General features: G+C 42.0%; 1 protein-coding gene across 4 annotated transcripts in view; it reads right to left on the reverse strand.

Moving 5' to 3' along the window:
• The window catches only part of DRC9 (dynein regulatory complex subunit 9), a 38,558-nt gene that overhangs the window by 15,132 nt on the left and 2,702 nt on the right, over positions 1 to 20,724 (reverse strand). For 3 of the 4 annotated variants that reach the window (XM_048864676.2, XM_048864674.2, XM_048864677.2), the window contains exons 2-4: positions 9,035 to 9,182; positions 5,699 to 5,946; positions 4,227 to 4,355 (exon numbers count right to left, since the gene is read on the reverse strand). In XM_048864676.2, the coding sequence (XP_048720633.1) occupies positions 4,227 to 4,355; positions 5,699 to 5,946; positions 9,035 to 9,182 (525 nt within the window). Of the gene's footprint in view, positions 1 to 4,226; positions 4,356 to 5,698; positions 5,947 to 9,034; positions 9,183 to 9,633; positions 9,793 to 20,724 lie in introns of those variants that run through there. The other variant, XM_048864675.2, reaches the window with a different exon arrangement.

Genomic DNA, 20,724 nt, shown 5'->3' on the forward strand with positions numbered 1-20,724 from the left:
ACATTCCTTGAACACAGAATGAGAAAGTAGAGTTAGCTTTCCCCAGGAAGGGAACTTCCTCCCTTCTGATGCAGTGTTGCAGCTTACAAAACACAGCCCTGCTCCTCCTGCTTGCCCTGAGAGCTTGTAGGTTGGAAAGCTCCCCAGGACTTTGCAGTACCATAGGGTGAGCCATCTTTCCTTGGTTGGTTGGCAAATAGGCAATTTTCTGTCCATTTTAAGCTTCAGGGAGGCTATGTATCTGAAAGTCAAACTGGGATGTGATTGTAGAGCTGATGACATGGTAAATAAATCCACAGTGCAGTGATGTATGCATAGCTCACGTACCACTGCTGAGCCAGACAGGTGGGACTGATTGGGAGAATGAAGCAAGAAATGTAGAATTCTTCCAACAGAAGCCTGTACAGATTCCACAAAGACTTGATTTATTTGGTTGAGAGGATGGAGGAAAGAATCTTACTATTTGGGGACAGCTTTTATACTAAAATCCCACAAATTTCAATGTAGGGTCATGTCCCTAATCACTGCCCATTTCCAGATTACACGGGCTTCAGTTTTTCTATAAGACTATTTTTGTTAAGGGTGAACTGAAAAGTATATTTTAAAAAACAAACCTGTTCAAATTCTCAAATCAGTAAGGGGAGATGTATGGACACCAAAATTGACAAAGATGTTTACATTTTAAAACAAAATCACGGTCATCTTTGGTGCAGGCATACATTCTGTTATTGATGGGCAATTTGAATTTTTTTTTATTTGCACAAGCTTCCCACTTTCCCTTCACAAAAGAAGAAAAAAACAGAATCTGTGCCTTAACATGTATAGCCGGTAGCTTTCCAGCTTGTGTTACCGTGGCTCTTGTCACTCCGATTTTTTCCTAAGGTTTTATGCTTATAATCTAATATCCATACAGGGCCATGGGTGCATATGGCACTTTATTCATTAAGCAATTTGGCAAGTCCCTGCCCTGAAGAGCTTACACTCCAACATACATTCCATAAGACTACTTTTAGACGCACACGTTGACAGTTAAAAATCAAACTTAGATTTCTCTGTAGATGTCCAGAAATCCGGGGGGTTCAGGGCTTTTGTATATACTGTAATAAATAATCTCTTTGTAACATTCCCTAGTCCTCTTTAATATAGTACTGTTTCAAACAGCACTACCTTAAAGCGCACTAAGGAACCCTTAGTGTCTACACAGACCGATTAATCCACAACTTATTGGTGCGCTTTAGAAATCACACCTCTTTAGTCCACATTACTAAGGGTTTAGACAAACCCTTAGATACATGTAACCATTTCTGGGGTTTATTGGTGTTGGGATGTTTTTATCGATTGGACAAAACCAAAAACCAGAAGCCATGTTCTACTGGAAGACATATAGGGCTCACTCCAAAAAAGCGCAAAGGAAGGTGAACCCTTAGCACTGATTAGACACGTCTAATGGGTGGAGAATAAACTGAGATGCCATTTTCAGGTGTAGTAATTTGTCCATTTTCTGCTTGAAATATCTGATGGTTATTCCACAGACAATCACCACTCATTTTTCTTCTGCCCACTGCATGGGGAAGCAGAATAGATCCCTCTAGTTTTAGATAGGGGACAACTGTTGTATGCAGCAAGTATCCATTTGAGGAAATTAGACACTTCACACGTAGGCCTCTTCTGCACTGGGGATTTGCCTTGATCACAGCTGTTGGTGACCACCACTGTAGCTGCTTAAAGCCACGGTGTGCACGACTGGTGCTTACATTTGCTTGAAATCAAGGTAAGCTTCACCCATGCAAATCGCAGCATTGCCTCCTGTTTGCTACACAGAGCAAAGTGGCCTTAAAACAGTGGAAAATGCTGGTGGTGAATTCCCATCAAGTGAGAGCTGCCAGCTTGGCTGATACACGTGGGATTGAACTGAGGACCTCCAGAGCCAAAAAGCACGACCTACAGCTTGAGCTAAAGCTCTGTACTTGGGGCTGTAACAGACTCCTATTTGCTGAAGATCACTACAGAGGGGAACCTGTAACACACTCACCAGTGGATTACACTTATTCATAGATACCAAGGTCAGAAGGGACCATTATGATCATGTAGTCCGACCTCCTGCACAATGCAGGCCACAGAACCCCATCCACCCACTCCTGCGAAAAACCTCTCACCTATGTCTGAGCTACTGAAGTCCTCAAATTGTGGTTTAAAGACTTCAAGGAGCAGAGAATCCTCCAGCAAGTGACCCGTGCCCCATGCTACAGAGGAAGGCGAAAAACCTCCAGGGCCTCTTCCTGTCTGCCCTGGAGGAAAATTCCTTCCTGACCCCAAATATGGGGATCAGCTAAACCCTGAGCATGTGGGCAAGATTCACCAGCCAGATACCCAGGAAAGAATTTTCTGTAGTAACTCAGATCCCACCCCATCTAACATCCCATCACAGGCCATTGGGCCTATTTACCATGAATATTTAAAGATCAATTAATTGCCAAAATCATGTTATCCCATCATACCATCTCCTCCATAAACTTATCGAGTTTAATCTTAAAGACAGATAGATCTTTTGCCCCCACTGCTTCCCTTGGAAGGCTATTCCAAAACTTCACTCCTCTGATGGTTAGAAACCTTTGTCTAATTTCAAGTCTAAACTTCCCAATGACCAGTTTATATCCATTTGTTCTTGTGTCCACATTGGTACTGAGCTTAAATAATTCCTCTTCCTCTCCGGTATTTATCCCTCTGATATATTTATAGAGAGCAAAATCATATCTCCCCTCAACCTTCTTTTAGTTAGGCTAAACAAGCCAAGCTCCTTGAGTCTCCTTTCATAAGACAGGTTTTCCATTCCTCGGATCATCCTAGTAGCCCTTCTCTGTACCTGTTCCAGTTTGAATTCATCCTTCTTAAACATGGGAGACCAGAACTGCACACGGTATTCCAGGTGAGGTCTCACCAGTGCCTTGTATAACGGTACTAAAACCTCCTCATCCCTACTGGAAATACCTCTCCTGATGCATCCCAAGACTGCATTAGCTTTTTTCACAGCCATATCAAATTGGCGGCTCATAGTCATCCTATGATCAACCAATACTCCAAGGTCCTTCTCCTCATCTGTTACTTCTAATTGATGCATCCCCAGTTTATAACTAAAATTCTTGTTATTAATCCCTAAATGCATAACCTTACACTTCTCACTATTAAATTTCATCCTATTACTATTACTCCAGTTTACAAGGTCATCCAAATCTTCCTGTATGATTTCCCGGTCCTTCTCTAAATTGGCAAAACCTCCCAGCTTTGTATCATTTGCAAACTTTATTAGCACACTCCCCTTTTTGTGCCAAGGTCAGTAATGAAAAGATTAAATAAGATTGGTCCCAAAACTGATCCCTGAGGAACCCTACTGGTAACCTCCCTCCAACCTGACAGTTCACCTTTCAGTAGGACCTGCTGTAGTCTCCCTGTTAACCGATTCCTTATCCACCTTTCAATTTTCATATTGATCCCCATCTTTTCCAATTTAACTAATAATTCCCCATGTGGCACGGTATCAAACGCCTTACTGAAATCTAGGTAAATTAGATCCACTGCGTTTCCTTTGTCTAAAAAATCTGTTACTTTCTCAAAGAAGGAGATCAGGTTGGTTTGGCCCGATCTACCTTTTGTAAAACCATGTTGTATTTTGTCCCATTTATCATTGACTTCAATGTCCTTAACTACTTTCTCCTTCAAAATTTTTTCCACAACCTTGCATACCACAGATTTGAAACTAACAGGCCTGTAGTTACCCGGATCACGTTTTTTTCCTTTCTTAAAAATAGGAACTATGTTAGCAATTCTCCAATCATACGGTACAACCCCTGAGTTTACAGATTCATTATAAGTTCTTGCTAATGGGCTTGCAATTTTGTGTGCCAATTCCTTGTCTAAGGTAACTCTCTGCTGATGGAGGCAGCTCTGCCATCTCTGTGCTCCCAGTCCCCAGTAGCATAAGAGGAGGCAGGGGGCATGTCAGTAGCATTCTGGTGGCAGGACATGGGCAGGAGGGGGCATTCTCACTGTAGACAGGGCAGTAGGCCCAGAAGTGACTTCTCTCCCTAAATATAATGTAGTAAATGTTTATGAAGTACACAGCAATGCTCAGATGGAAAAAGCTGTGTTCTCTTGTATACTGTAAATGAGAACATGTACTCGGGAGCAGTGGTGATTGAAGCTGGGAAAATGCCTAACACAACCCTAACCTGATGATGGTGGTGTAGAAGTTAAACTTCTTCTCCTCTTCTCTCTGCACAGCTTGCAACAGGCTCTGAAACGTTCCTGAAGTCTGCATTTCCTGCAAAGTGTCTGCAATCACATCGCTCGCATACTGCCTGCCGACAAGAACGAGGAACACAACAGCAGCTTAGACAAAGATGTTATTTTCTGGCAATTCAATCCCTGGCTCAAACATACAGACCCTGTTATTGTTCACTGCTAAAAAAGTTACAGTAACGTAATGTCCTGCTTCTCTTCTGTTCAGGTTCTTACACCAAATCCAAGGCTTTTCGTCGACACTACAAAGTTTTGCTGGCATAGCTATAATGGCTAGGAGTGCGAAAAAAATCACTCCCCTTACCCATGCCAGCAAAACCTTTGGTGTAGACAGAGTTAGGTTTCCCACTATAACTCCCACTTGTGCATCTGGAATATTGTGTAGAATGGTGGAGGAGTTACGTTTATGCCTTAAGAACATACAGTGTGGTTGAGTTATCATTTAACTTTTATATTACAGTAGCACTAAGAGGCCCCACTCAAGATGGAAACCCATTGTGCTAGGTGCTGTACAGAAATTTACACAAACATGGTCCCTGCCCTGAAGAGCTTACAATTTACCAGCATGTAGAATTTCCTGATGAATATGTGATTACATTCTCAGTGGCAATTTTGCATTCATTTGGGAATTTTTTTGCATTGAATTTCCTTGAACTCATTCATTTGACTTTGCTGCTTAATTATACAGGCCAAGATTTTCTAATATATGCACCTAATGTTAGACTCCTTAAATCAATGAGCTGCTATGTGCTCAGCACTCTTTCAAATCAAGCCATCTACTTAGGAGCCTAAAATATGGGCTATTATCATCTTCCCTTTTTTAAGAAAATCTTGGCCTTGGTGTTCATTAGCTGTTCTGTAAAGCAGGATCGAGTGCACAGTAGTAACAGTGCTACAGTGACATCAGACGAGACATTAATTGACTGAGCTCAAGAGACAATGCTCAGCCTGTTAAACTAATTTCACTAATAAACTAATATTTGCTAGAGAAACCTTGATTCCAAACATTCAAACACCAGTACTGGATGGCTCCAGGGATGAATTATTGAAAGGTCATCAGTTTGGATTCTATTAAAGTGACCAAAAGTCATTAACGCTAGGCCATACTTTGCAAACCTTTGAGAAATTAGTTGGTAGTGTCAGTCCATTCCCTGATGGATAGGTATCCTAGTTCCCAAACCACAGTAAATGGCCTCCTTGCTGTCAGTCTAAGCAGAAGCCAGGGTCTTGAAGACTAAACTCCCTATTCCCTCCAGGTTAGGGTTGAAGTACATTAGCAAGGAGGAGAAGGGAAGCGTATACTGCTGCTATCTGTTCTGGAGAGAAATGAAGGACTTCACAGTCTTCAGGTCTGTCATCTGCCACCTCTCATTAAAAGCCACAGTCCTCTCTGATCACTCACCTATCAGCTTGAACTTTTCTGAGGTTATCGGAGGACACAGCACTCTGTTTTGCAGCCCTACTAAAAAGATGATTGGCCCTTTTTAGATCTCCACTTGTCTCCTGCAGCTGCTGCCCCAGTTCTGTGAACTTCAGTGACTCAGAGGGAACTGTTGGCCTGTTCTCTGACTTTGCTGACATGAGCTGTTCAAACTTAACCCCCAACTCCTTCTGGCTCTTGGTGATTTCACTAATTTCTTGGGCATCAATCTACAAGGGAACAAAAGAGATTTATGTGCATAAGGGACAGAAGAGAAATGAAAAACTCTGCAATGTTATGTAACAGAAGAGGAAAAAGTTGATTAAACAGTAAACTAGATTAGAATCATGCCTACAGCCATTGATAGAGTGTATTAAATTACACACCAAAGAGACGGGAGTCTGATATCCAAAATAATGCAATCTTTACTTAGTTATAATGTATGCTTGATTTTGCAAAGACCTTTATCCCTCCTTAACTTTAAGCACAGGAGCATAGGCCCATTGAGGTCAATGGGACTATTCAAAGTGTGTAAAATTAAGCATGTGCAAAGGCTGGTGCAGGACAAGGACCAAGGTGAAGACTGAGGAGAGAGGAAGGGTCACCCTGTCGTCTATTTCTCATTTAATTGCCACCAGCATCACCTAGAGCTTGCCTGCCTGCCTTATTTCTATATCAATCACTGTGCGTTGTGCTGCCTTCTTAATAGAAGTGTAAGTGCTGGGTGAATGTGTTTGTTTAGCGGTTTTGTGTGGTGGAGTAAATACAACAAGAATCAGGAGGGGAAATTCAAAATATTGGCCGCTACCTTCGTAACAAGCTATATGGAAACATTTTGGATATTTTAGGGCAGCCTAAGGTGTGAGTTGGAAAACAAACAGAGATCCCCTGCTGATGTAAATTATCATAGCTCCATTGAGTTAGGGCAGTTAACCAGCTGAGGTGTGTATGTGTATTTGTGTGAATAGGTATATAAATTGTATACACTAAATGTATACAGACAGGTGCAAATAAAAAAAATTACTTTAAATTAACAATATTAAAATAGCTTGAATCTCAATCTCTTAAGTGACTGAACTCCAGAAAAACCTGAGTGTGGCAAAGAAACTGCTTTAATGTAATGTAGTATCTACAGGCACTTTGACAGGTACCTTAAAATCCCTGGGATAGTTCAATTACTAAAGGATGGAGAATTTGTAAAGTGCATGAGGTGCCTTTTGTTCAGTCAGCTAGAAGTTTATTTTTGTGGCACAGTGTAGGAGGCAACTGCACTAAATTCAGCAAATGGAAACACTCCATTCGTCTGGGGGGACACATGAAATGGAGCAGTGCGCCCTAGTCATTGACTGAGAAAGTTAATGAATTATCAGCTGACACTGTGATTAGTGTTATATAAAATGTCATAACTATGATTGACTTCTACAGCTGCAATAGCATGCCTAAGTGCTAGGCAGAAGATAGGGTCCCTTGAAATGAAACTGACAATTTACAACTGAAAAATAGAGGATGGGATACAGTGACAAAATCACAGAGCAATGGAATTAGCACATCGCTGTTCTCTATATTGGGCGTGACTTTCATTGACACAATCACAAACTGAACGTGTGTGTCAGGAGGAGAAAACCCCCTAGAATCCTTAGGAATGTGTTTTCTCTGTGGGCGTTCACTGCTAATACATCAGAAGCTTTCCTCACGCTATTCAGTGAATGAGAATTCATATCTGGGAACAGGTGGATCTAGTCCATAGATCTCTTTTCAGGGAAGGAGTGCCCTCTACTGTATGGCTTAAGCATTAGTCAGGCTCTGAATCTAGTACACACTTCAGATTCTGAGTATTCTCTAAAAAGAAAAGGAGGACCTGTGGCACCTTAGAGACTAACAAATTTATTTGAGCATAAGCTTTCATGAGCTACAGCTCCTTCAATGCATCCGATGAAGTGAGCTGTAGCTCACGAAAGCTTATGCTCAAATAAATATGGTAGTCTCTAAGGTGCCACAAGTCCTCCTTTTCTTTTTGCGGATACAGACTAACACGGCTGCTACTCTGAAACCTGAGTATTCTCTGTCACCATATAATAGACTTCTTGTTCTTGAAAACAGATAAGAGACAAAGGACTGCTATACAAAATTAAATTTTACTTTACTCTTCCTCTTTCTTTCTCTGCTGATACTTTAGGCATAGTGAGTAGAATAAAATGAAGCAGCATTAGACCAGATAAACTAAGTTCCAGTAGTTTATGCCACCTCAGTCATAATGCTTCAATTATTTTGAGTTCCTTACTCATAAGGAAAAGTTTCATAACTGCTCAGCCTGGAAATTGGCTGCTGCCTTCAGTAAATGTTCAGATTCTTGAGGTGATAGCAGATATGAAAACTATTTGCCTCTCAAGGTGGTTAGGCCCACTCTTGTGTCCTATCACCTCATTCGCCACTCTACCATCCCCTGCAACTGCCTCCTTCTCCAAAAACATCTCAGCACTTCCACTAGGTTGCCTCTAATGCATGGAACACCCCTCTGAGCTGCCCTCTCTTTCAAATCTCCCCTCAAGACCCACTTATGCTGTGATGCCTAATATGAAATCAGCCAGTTAATGACTCTAGACTGAGGGGCAGTTGGTTAGTTATAGATCTAGGGTGGAATTTTCAAAAATGTTCAGTGTTGGCCCAACTCTGTTCCCCCTAAAGTCAATGGGAGTTTCATTAGTGACTTCTATGGGAGCAGAATTACATCAGAACTGAGTGTTTTTGAAAATCCTGTTCTTCTTTGCTTTTTAAAAAGAGAATGCATATAGGTATATACAACTTAGCTATGCTTGATCGTTTTCCTTTCCCTACTCCTTTGCATCTTGACTTTTATCTTAGATTGTAAGTTCTTTGGCATAGGAATCATGTTTTTGTTTATGTTCGTGCAGTGCCTAGCTGAATGGGACCCCAATCCTTATTAGGGCCTCTGCGTGCTACTGAAATATAAGTATTAAAATCAGTCTACAGCTGAACAACAAGATGATGCATTTATAATAACAGCCATACTGGGTCAGACCAAAGGTCCATCTAGCCCAGTATCCTGTCTTCTGACAGTGGCCAGTGCCAGGTGCCCCAGAGGCAATGAACAGAACAGGTAGTCATCAAGTGATCCATTCCCTGTCGTCCTTTCCCAGCTTCTGGCAAACAGAATGTTCCTTCTCTCACGGGCTGTGGGGCACTTTACAATGAAAATATATCAACATTTATTTTTAAGAGGAGTCAAAAGAAGGTAAGAAGTTGTAGCATAAAGACAGGAAGGAAAATCAGAGCATTTAAAAAAATTGAGGCACCTACATTGCTGATGTCTGTCCTGCCCTCATAGGAAACTGGCATAATATATCCAAGAATAGCAAGCTGATCAAGACAGTCCTCCAGCACAGCACAGATTTGCACAGCTTCCAGAGGGGAGAATATTTCCATCTTTTTATTTGCCATGTTCTTGCTAAAAGGAACAAGCACAGCATGTGACGACAATGAGAGACAGCGTGGAGTTCGTAACAGCAGTTTAAGTAATAGTAGATACTGAAATAGCCTTAAATCTGCAGCCTTTCATCTCTTTTCTATTTTTTGTATAGCCTATCCTGCACTCATTACCCCAGAAATCATGCTCCCCTAAGGGCTGCATTTGAACATAGTGGGAGCCTTAACTCACATTAACAAAATAGTTTCACAGCCACCCTCATCTTAGTTATGTTTGGGCAGCCTGAATCCTACAGCGCAATGCTCCAAATTGGGTCAAGTGGCCTGGCCCCCCCCAGCTCAGATTGGAGCATTTAGTGCTGAGATTTGTAGACTCCCCATCCATATTCAAAATGAAGGTGCCTGCTAGCTATGTTGAACTCTATAGGCTGCACTTTTGCCAACTTATGCTTTAAACTGTTCCTCATCATTACCTGGAATATTTTTGGTTCATCCCATTGACCTCAGTACAAGCTGCTGGGAGCTCAGCACTTTTTGAAAATCAGGGCAAGAGCCTACGTATGGACTGAGGAAATTAACTTTCACCTCCTATTTTTGAAATCTTGAACAAGTTTATTTCAATTCAAATGGAAAAAGTATGTTCATATACAAATCAGCATTCCCATGCCACGTTTGCAAATCAAACAACACAGCATTAGACTACACTGAAGCTAAATGGAAATTGACCAGCCTATTTTCTTTGTCCAAGCTGAGCAAAATACATAAGTAAACATCACCATAAACAGTGAGAAAAGTATGTTAGTAGCTTGAAAAGTAGCGATTTCAGTTTTGACTTTGTCATCTAAACTGTAACATAGGTAAAGACATTTTTATTGTACATACACAGGATTTTTAATCACGCTATCCCTTTTAACAATAAAACAGGAGGAATGTGTCTTAGATTTAGCTTTTTGCAGCCAGTGGGTTTTTTAAAAGGCAAAATAAACATGATTGTGCTGAGATTCTCATAGAATTTAAACTATTAATTTGTGCAGGTTATTTTTAAAGAAAAAGGAACAAATGCCAGTCAAGATCTTATGCAAACTTTATTTTTGCTAAGTAAGTTTCCAGAATTATTATTTGGTATTTGAATAGAAGCTTCTGGTCCATGTTACAACCCTCTTTCCCACCCCCACAAACCCCCACCATGCATGCGCGCACACACAAAAGAGATTGTTTGTACAGCAACCTAGCACAATAGGACCCTGATTCTGATTGGGCCTTCTGGGTATTACAATAAAGTCTAATAATAGAAGTCTCCACTAGTCCTTCTCTGTCTGCTGTTGGACTTGGGCCATGTTTAAAATCTCTTGAACAAACACTCAAAGTCTGCAGAACATTATAATCCCAGTCTGCAAGCACACTCTGGAAATGGATCAGACCTGTGATTAATAGGGTTGAGGCACTGTTATGCTCTATGAATTCTAAAGAGGTTTAGATTCAGCCATACTCTGTATCTGCACTGGAGTTAGAGTGAGTTACTTTCTTCAGCAACTTCCTGTCTTGAAGAAACTGTAATAATTTTAGAATGTGAAATTAGTTTCAAATAGGCAGAAGATGAATATAATTTGTTAGCTCAGGCCTACCACATTTTCAGCGTCACAAAAGGTGGGGTGCAGTAAAAGGACCCTCTATTTTTAATTTGTCTGTTTCTTGACATTCTGTTTCATGGAGTATGTTCCTTGAAGATATTAATCCTTTCCAGGAGGTTTAACTAGCCCCTGATGGCATCTTCAGTTTGACTCTACAGAATCATAGAACTGCAGGGCTAGAAGGGACCTCAAGAGGTCATTTAGTCCATCTCCCAGTATTGACGCAGGACCAACAATACCTAGACCAGTGGTTCTCAAACTAGGGGCGCCGCTTGTTTAGAGAGAGCATCTAGCGGGCCACGCCGGTTTGTTTACCTGCTGCGTCTGCAGGTTCGGCCGATCTTGGCTCCCACTGGCCATGGTTCGCCGTTCCAGGCCAATGGGGGCTGCAGAAAGCAGCACAGGCCAAGGGACGCGCTGGCTGCCCTTCCCGCAGGTAAACAAACCAGTGTGTCCCGCCAGGGGCTTTCCTTGAACAAGTTTCCCTATTTTGAGAACCATTGATCTAGACCATCCTTGACAGGTGTTTGTCCAACATGTTCTTAAAAACCTCCAATGATGGGTATTCCACAACCTTCCTTGGAAGCCTATTCCAGAGCTTAACTTCCCTTAGAGTTAGAAAGTTGTTCCTAATATGTAACCTAAATATCCCTTGCTGCTCATTAAGTGGATGGCTTCTTATCCTACTTTCAGTGGACTTGGAGAACAATTGATCACAGTTCTCTTTATAACAATTCCTAATGTAGTTGAAGACTTATCAGGTCCCCCTTTGGTCATCTTTTCTCAAGGCTAAACGTCCAGTTTTTTTAACCTTTCTGCATAGGTCAGGTTTTCTAAACTTTTAAGCATTTTTGTTGCTCTCCTCTGGACTCTCTAGTTTTTCCACATCTTTCCTAAAGTGTGGTGCCCAGAACTGGACACGCTACTCTAGCTGAAGCCTTACCAATGCCGAGAAGAGTGAAACAATTCTCTCTCATGTCTTAGCACGCTCCTGTTTATACACTTGTAGTAGGCTATACCTTTCTAGCACCCCCTTGGGGAGAGGGTGGGCACTGCCCCTGCCTTTCAGTCTAGGCTCAGGCCTCCAGCTGTGCTGTTCAAGGCAAATTGCAGGGGAGAGGGGAGCTAAAGGAATCCAAACAAAAAGTCTGTTTGCTTCCACAGCCCACAAAAACCAGCGTCCTAGGCCTTTGGGAAGTCAAAGGAAAGTACCAGCCCTTCTCCTTTCTGAGAGGACCTGGGAAGCCAACCCATTTCCCCAGTCAGTTACCCCCGCTGCCAGGAAGCTCTGAGTTGCAGTCCTGCTTCTACAAAGTACCACCCTGCACTTTGTCTTTAGTGTTTTGACACAGCAGCCTCCTCATATGAAGCTCTGACCACCACCTTCTTCATTCATTTTTAGCCAAGTTTTGGTTTTTTAAATATCCTTCTACAGCAAGGCTTTTTTGCACTATTGCATTTCCCTGACATTCTCACTAGTCCCTGTAGGGAAAAATCTTTGATTCTGGGCTGACTCAATTTTTCATCCAGAAACTTACTTTCTATAGAATATTTTCCACAATGCCATACAACAGTGGTCACCATCCCGTAGATCGCAATCGACTGGTCGATCCTGGAGCCTCTGCCAGTCGATTGCGATCTCCGGCCACTAAAAGTCTGGCAGCATAAGGGCTAAGACAGGCTCACTGTCTGCCCTGGCCATGTGCTGCTCCCAGAAGAGGTCAGCACGCCCCCGAGGTCCCGAAGGGGAGGGGCAGAGGTCTCCGTGCGCTGCTCCTGCCTGCAAGCATTGCCCCCAACAAGTCCCATTGGCTGGGAACGGGGAACTGCGTGATGGGAGCTGCAGGCGTGGTGTTTGCAGGCAGGAGCAGCACACAGAGCTTCAGGGGCATGCATGCTAGTCACTTCTGAGAGTGGCGTGGGGCCGGGGCAGGCAGGGAGCCTGCCTTAGCCCCGCTGTGGCGCCGACTGGGAGCCGCCTGAAATAAGTGCCGCCTGGCGGGAGCCTGCACCCCAGCCCTAAGCCCCCTCCTAGAGCCAGCACCCCATACCCCCTTCTGTACCCCAATCCCCTGCCCAAGGCTGAGCCCAGAGCCCCCTCTCACACTCCAAACCCCTTGGCCCTAGCCCAGAGCCTGCACCCTCTCCCGAACCTCAACTCCCTGCCACAGCCCAGGGAAAGTGAGTGACGGTGGGGGAGAGTGAGTGACGGGGGGGGGGGGGGAATGGAGTGAGCAGGCCAGGGCTTCGGGGAAGGAATGGGGTAGATCCTGGGTTGCACTTAAATTCAAAAAGCGATCTTGTGCATAAAAATATTGGAGATCATGCCATAGAACATTATCGACAGGTTCCTTGGCTTTGCACACATTACACAGCCCATCTTTATTTCTTTTTAATACGTTTAACTTATTATTCAAGGCACAATGACCTGTTAGCCCTTTAAAAAGGACTATGTCATTTTTCCTAACATGACTGTGGAGCATGGTATTATCTTCAATTTTTGATCATACATTCTAAAACCTTAAGTCCTTTTTTTCCCCGTTAGTCCATAGTTCTTTCCATTCCTTCGCAAGCTCCTTTGTTACCACACTTTTGAATTCTTGTCTATTTAAAGGTATCTTAATATCTACCTCCTCATTTTTTCAGAGCTTGTTTTGCTGCTTTGTCAGCCCTCTCATGTCCAGATATTCCGATATATACCAGAATCCATGCTATTGTTACACAGATACCTGCTTGCATTATTTCTGTAGTTAGGAACATTATTTCACTTATGTCATTTCTGCTTTCCAAATTCCGATTGTCATAATGCCTGACAGGTTCAAGTGCAGTTCAGTCGCACATCTTTTACCCAGGTTAGTGCCAACATTATCCTTATTAGTTCAGCCATCAGTGTGGTCACATAATTCAACAGTCTTTTAGATTTCTGGATTCCAAAACTAGAAACACAGAAGGCTGTTCCCACTCTACTCGTGCTGTCATCTTCTGATCCATCTGTATAGACTTTGCAAAGCTGGTCCCATTTTTCATAAATAAATTCAGAAATGTTATTGGTCATAAGTGTTTTTTCATGCAGTTCCAAATCCACAAATGGGGGAATAGCTGTTCAGCTGTGCTGCTGTAGTGCTTCAGGGTAGCCACTTACTACAGAGACAGGAGAGGTTTTCCCATCACTGTAATAGTTAATCCACCTCCCCGAGACACTGTAGCTAGGTCGACAGAAGAAGTCTTCCGTCAACCTAGCACTGTCTACACCAAGGATTAGGTTGAGGGTTAACTACTTTGTGGATTTTTCACACCGCTGAGCAATGTAGCTGGGTCAACTTAACTTTTTAGTGTAGATCTGGCCTAAGAGTTGTTTTTGAGACTGAACCTAAAGCTTGGCATCCATAGTCTAAAACTGATCTGATCAATGCTCTGTACATCATTATCATCATCAATACCTTCTTTATCTGCACCCCATTTGTTTCCAGCTACGCTTTTGAGTAAGTTCATCCTACTTTTACACTTTTGTATGATATTGTCTGTGACCTGTACAAGTTAATTTATTATCAAACACTACTCCTAGGACCACAACCTTTTGAACGATCTGAATTTTTTCACCGTAAAGAAATAAGTTCCAAACTTCTCTAATTTTCTTTCTGGTTAAAGGCATTCCCTTAATTTTTGCAAGTAAGAATTTAAATCCCCGATCATTTCCCCACTTAGAAATTCTTTGGAGTACCTCATTTGTCTTTTCCCATCTAATTTAAGTGTATTATGCTTAGTCTATATAGCACAGACATCTGCATGCTTTCTGGGAAGTCATTTATCATAAGGGAAAACAAAACAAGGCTGTAAATACGCCTTTGTGGAGTTCCATTTGTAAGCTTGTAGGTTTTTGATAAAGCTGTTCCCATTTTAACTAAAAAATGCCCTCCCTTATCCATCAAACCATTTCCCCTTTTATTCCAATTTTGGCTAGTTTATATAGGACGTCTTCCCTCTAGTATGCCAAATGCTTATTCAATGTCCAGGAAGACTGTTATCACAAAGTTCAAAGTCCTTATGCTTTTTTAAGCAGTTTCTAGTCTCATGATATGGTCAACTCTGCATCTTCCTTTTCTGAAACCACTTTGTACCTCAGTTAGACAGGAATATCATTTTTCTCCAAGTATTCCACTAGTCTTACATTTACACTTTTCCCCATGTTTTTACCCCACATGGGATGTGCGAGCAATAGGTTTATAAGCATCAGGTCTTATATGTACCTTGCCTGGTTTCTTAACTGGCATCACCAATGCTTGTTTCTGTTCTACTGGCAGCAGTCCTTTTCCCCATATATTATTATCCACCCTACAGTGACCTGGCATCTTCCTTTTTAAAGAACCCACCCATATCTAGGCTTTGCAAGCCTCACAGGTGTACTTGGTTGAAGCAGATTGTGCCCTGAGAAGCTCTTTAATTATTTGCTGATGGGGGTGGGGACCTGTCTCAGCACAACATCCCAGAATTATATTAACCTTTTTTGCAAGTGCAGCACATTGTTGGCTCATATTCAACTAGTGATTCACTAAAACCCCCAGATTATTTTCTGCAGAACTACTGCCTAGCTAGTAATTTCCCATTTTGTATCTGTGCATTTGATATTTCCTTCCAAAGCGAAGTACTTTGCACTTGTCTTTATTGAATTTCAGCTTCTTGGATTCAAACCAATTCACCGGTTTGTCAAGGTAGTTTTAAATTCTAATCCTGTCCTCCAAAGTACTTGCAACCCCTCACAGTTTGGTGTCATCTGCAAATTATATAAGCACACTCTCCACTCCATTATCCAAGTCATTAATGAAAATATTGACTAGTAAGAGACCCAGGGCTGACCCTTTTAGGACTCCACTAGATGTGCCCTCCCAGTTTGACAGTGAACCATTGATTACTCTTTGATCACAGCCTTTGAACCAGTTGTGCACTCACCTTATAGTAAAGGAGTACTTGTGGCACCTTAGAGACTAACCAATTTATTTGAGCATGAGCTTTCGTGAGCTACAGCTCACTTCATCAGATGTATACCGTGGAAACTGCAGCAGACTTTATATACACACAGAGAATATGAAACAATACCTCCTCCCACCCCACTGTCCTGCTGGTAATAGCTTATCTAAAGTGATCATCAGGTGGGCCATTTCCAGCACAAATCCAGGTTTTCTCACCCTCCACCCCCCCACACAAATTCACTCTCCTGCTGGTGCTAGCCCATCCAAAGTGACAACTCTTTACATAATCAAGTCGGGCTATTTCCTGCATAAATCCAGGTTTTCTCACATCCCCCCCACCCCCATACACACACAAACTCACTCTCCTGCTGGCAATAGCTCATCTAAACTGACCACTCTCCAAGTTTAAATCCAAGTTAAACCAGAACATCTGGGGGGGGGGGGTAGGAAAAAACAAGAGGAAACAGGCTACCTTGCATAATGACTTAGCCACTCCCAGTCTCTATTTAAGCCTAAATTAATAGTATCCAATTTGCAAATGAATTCCAATTCAGCAGTTTCTCGCTGGAGTCTGGATTTGAAGTTTTTTTGTTTTAAGATAGCGACCTTCATGTCTGTGATTGCGTGACCAGAGAGATTGAAGTGTTCTCCGACTGGTTTATGAATGTTATAATTCTTGACATCTGATTTGTGTCCAAATACTCACCAACAACCACATACCACACAACAGAACCACTAACCCAGGAACTTATCCTTGCAACAAAGCCCGTTGCCAATTGTGCCCACATATCTATTCAGGGGACACCATCACAGGGCCTAATAACATCAGCCACACTATCAGAGGCTCGTTCACCTGCACATCCACCAATGTGATATATGCCATCATGTGCCAGCAATGCCCCTCTGCCATGTACATTGGTCAAACTGGACAGTCTCTACGTAAAAGAATAAATGGACACAAATCAGATGTCAAGAATTATAACATTCATAAACCAGTCGGAGAACACTTCAATCTCTCTGGTCACGCAATCACGGACATGAAGGTCGCTATCTTAAAACAAAAAAACTTCAAATCCAGACTCCAGCGAGAAACTGCTGAATTGGAATTCATTTGCAAATTGGATACTATTAATTTAGGCTTAAATAGAGACTGGGAGTGGCTAAGTCATTATGCAAGGTAGCCTGTTTCCTCTTGTTTTTTCCTACCCCCCCCCCCAGATGTTCTGGTTTAACTTGGATTTAAACTTGGAGAGTGGTCAGTTTAGATGAGCTATTGCCAGCAGGAGAGTGAGTTTGTGTGTGTATGGGGGTGGGGGGGATGTGAGAAAACCTGGATTTATGCAGGAAATAGCCCGACTTGATTATGTAAAGAGTTGTCACTTTGGATGGGCTAGCACCAGCAGGAGAGTGAATTTGTGTGGGGGGGTGGAGGGTGAGAAAACCTGGATTTGTGCTGGAAATGGCCCACCTGATGATCACTTTAGATAAGCTATTACCAGCAGGACAGTGGGGTGGGAGGAGGTATTGTTTCATATTCTCTGTGTGTATATAAAGTCTGCTGCAGTTTCCACGGTATACATCTGATGAAGTGAGCTGTAGCTCACGAAAGCTCATGCTCAAATAAATTGGTTAGTCTCTAAGGTGCCACAAGTACTCCTTTTCTTTTTGCGAATACAGACTAACACGGCTGTTACTCTGAAACCTGTCACCTTATAGGTTTCAGAGGAACAGCCGTGTTAGTCTGTATTCGCAAAAAGAAAAGGAGTACTTGTGGCACCTTAGAGACTAACCAATTTATTTGAGCATGAGCTTTCGTGAGCCACAGCTCACTTCATCAGATGTTTACCGTGGAAACTGCAGCAGACTTTATATACACACAGAAATCATGAGGAGGTATTGTTTCATGATTTCTGTGTGTATATAAAGTCTGCTGCAGTTTCCACGGTAAACATCTGATGAAGTGAGCTGTGGCTCACGAAAGCTCATGCTCAAATAAATTGGTTAGTCTCTAAGGTGCCACAAGTACTCCTTTTCTGCCCACCTGTTGATCACTTTAGATAAGCTATTACCAGCAGGACAGTGGGGTGGGAGGAGGTATTGTTTCATGATTTCTGTGTGTATATAAAGTCTGCTGCAGTTTCCACGGTAAACATCTGATGAAGTGAGCTGTGGCTCACGAAAGCTCATGCTCAAATAAATTGGTTAGTCTCTAAGGTGCCACAAGTACTCCTTTTCTTTTTGTCACCTTATAGTAATTTCCTCTAGACCAGTGGTTCTCAAAGCCAGTCTGCTGCTTTTTCAGGGAAAGTCCCTGGCAGGCCGGGCTGGTTTGTTTACCTGCCGCATCTGCGGGTTTGGCCGATTGTGGCTTCCACTGGCCACGGTTCACCGCTCCAGGCCAATGGGGGCTGCAGAAAGCAGTGCGGGACAAGGGACGTGCTGGCCGCCCTTCCTGCAGACCCCATTGGCCTAGAGCAGCAAACAGCGGCCAGTGGGAGCCGTGATCGGCCGAACCCGCGGACACGGCAGGTAAACAAACTGGCCCGTCCCGTCAGGGGCTTTCCCTGAACAAGTGGCGGACCGGCTTTGAGAACTACTGCTCTAGACCAGTGGTTCCCAAACTGGGGTTCGTGAAATGTTACAGGGGGTTCTCGGGAAAAAATTCCATAATGGTGGACAGCGCTGTCCCTAGGGACCCTGGGCAGTACGGGGCCAGCAGCCTGGAGCCCCTGGACTTCCAAGAGCTAAGCAGATCAAAGCAAGCATATCTATCACACTGAGGAGATTTATCAAGACTCCTTAGAAGAAATGGAAAGGGAGGTGGATATGTTTTGCTGTTTTTAAAATTAAATAGGCAGCTAGTGTTGTTTTTAAAATTACGATGAAGAACAAGTTTAAGCTTTGTTGTACCGTGCGTTGTTTGCCAGGACTGCGCAAGACCTGAACGCTTGTGTAGGAGGAACTCTGAGTTGGCTTCTTAAATCCCTTCCTGCTGTTTCACATCTGATACTCCTTGATGAAACCTAGGAGCCTTGTCTTATAACAGACTTATTCAAGTGATACAAGCTATGAAAGTGAGATCTTGGAAGAGTGTTGCCGTTTTCATAATGTAATAAAAATACTGTAATGATAAATAATAATAAATAGTGTATAATAAGCGTGTCATAAAAACAAATTTTATATTTGCAAGATCAATGCTTTTATAATTTATATTCAGGTAAAGGAGAAAATCCCTGGAAATATTCATTTTTAGAAGGGGGTTCGCGAGACTTGACATTTTAGTGAAAGGGGTTCACAGGTTGTTAAAGTTTGGGAACCACTGCTCTGGACCATATTCCTCTAGTATGCTTATGAGAATATCATGTGGGATGTGTCAAAAGCCTTACTAAAATCAAGGTATGTCATGTCTACTGTTTACCCCCATCCACTAGGCCAGTAACCCTATCCAAGAATGAAATTAGGTTGGTTTGGCATTTGGCTATTATTTATTATCCTATTATTCTCTAGGTGCTTACAAACAGATTATTTAATAATTTGTTCCAGCATCTTTCCAGGTATCAACGTTAGGCTGACTACTATATAATTCCCCAGGTCCTCTTTGTTCCCCTTTTTAAAGACAGGCACTATGTTTGCCCTTCTCCAATCCTCTGTACCTCATCCATCCTCCAGGAGATCTCAAAGATAATCACTAACGGTTCCAAGATTGTTTCAGCTTTGTCTCTTAAATGAACACTGTCAAAAGAAATCACATTTTAAAAAATGCCTTTACAACTGTTACTGATATGACCTAGATTGTTAAAACAAAGAATGTCAAAATACTTCCTACTTGTCAAAAAGAAAAGCAGTACTAGTGGCACCTTAGAGAGTAACCAATTTATTTTAGCATAAGCTTTTGTGAGCGATAGCTCACAAGCTTATGCTCAAATAAATTAGTTAGTCTCTAAGGTGCCACTAGTACTCCTTTTCTTTTTGCGAATACAGACTAACACGGCTGCTACTCTGATTTCTACTTGTCATCATTAATGATGTTTGTTTATTCTTTTCATTTAACTCTGACAGTGAAATTAGTCTAGTAAATCAAGTTAGTGTAAAAAAAAATTTTTTTTTTCTTATACTCAGAAACTAGTAATCCAAGGAAGAAGTGGAAAATACAAGTCCCTCTGACTGAATTTTGCTTGTTATAAATGCCTTAGATAGTTTCCCTTTGGATTAACGTGCACTAGTACAATGTTGTGGTAGAGATATATTTTAAATTAAAAATGTGTTTTATTCATATTCATATTTATATTCATATTCAGAAATTTTGGGTCTAAACTACATGAGACGAGTCCCTTTGCATCTGGTTTATATAAAGTGTGCAGCCACAAAGATGACAATACGGTTCAAAAGATTCTCTGTGAAAGAGCTGTGACAGATTATTATGCCAGCAATTTTAAAAGAAGAATAAAATAGTTGAAGGTTCTTGTAGGAAAAACTGACTTCTTTTGATACAAAGGCAGAATTTAATAGCTTCACCTCCTCCCCATCAGCAACTTCTATCCAGGAGATAATTAATTCAAGATATTAATGCCTTTTAAGAAAACTTAAAGCTGGAATGTAATGTTTCTCTAAAGCCTAATGTTGTCTTTGTTCCTCCTGTATGCTTCCTCGTATATCCATATACTCAGCAAATGTTGGTGCCAAACCAGTAAGCTCTGCCAGGGTTTATGTTCTATTATAGATGTAGAGGAAACCACTGTCTGGTGTACTGAGAAATATTACAAATAAGGAGCTCCTCTAGTTGAAGTCAACTTTTAAAGCTATACACACAGAAAAGACAATCCTGATTCAGTCACTGGCATCAACACTAATTATTGTACTCAACCGAACTCCTTGATCAAATCTTAATTACAAGAAAAGACAAGGTATGTGAAGAGACTCAGAGCTTCCCCCAAGATTTTGGGGTGATGAGCAAACTATCATATGC

Source organism: Caretta caretta, chromosome 9 (assembly GCF_965140235.1).
Source record: "Caretta caretta isolate rCarCar2 chromosome 9, rCarCar1.hap1, whole genome shotgun sequence".
NCBI classification, from domain to species: Eukaryota; Metazoa; Chordata; order Testudines; family Cheloniidae; genus Caretta; species Caretta caretta.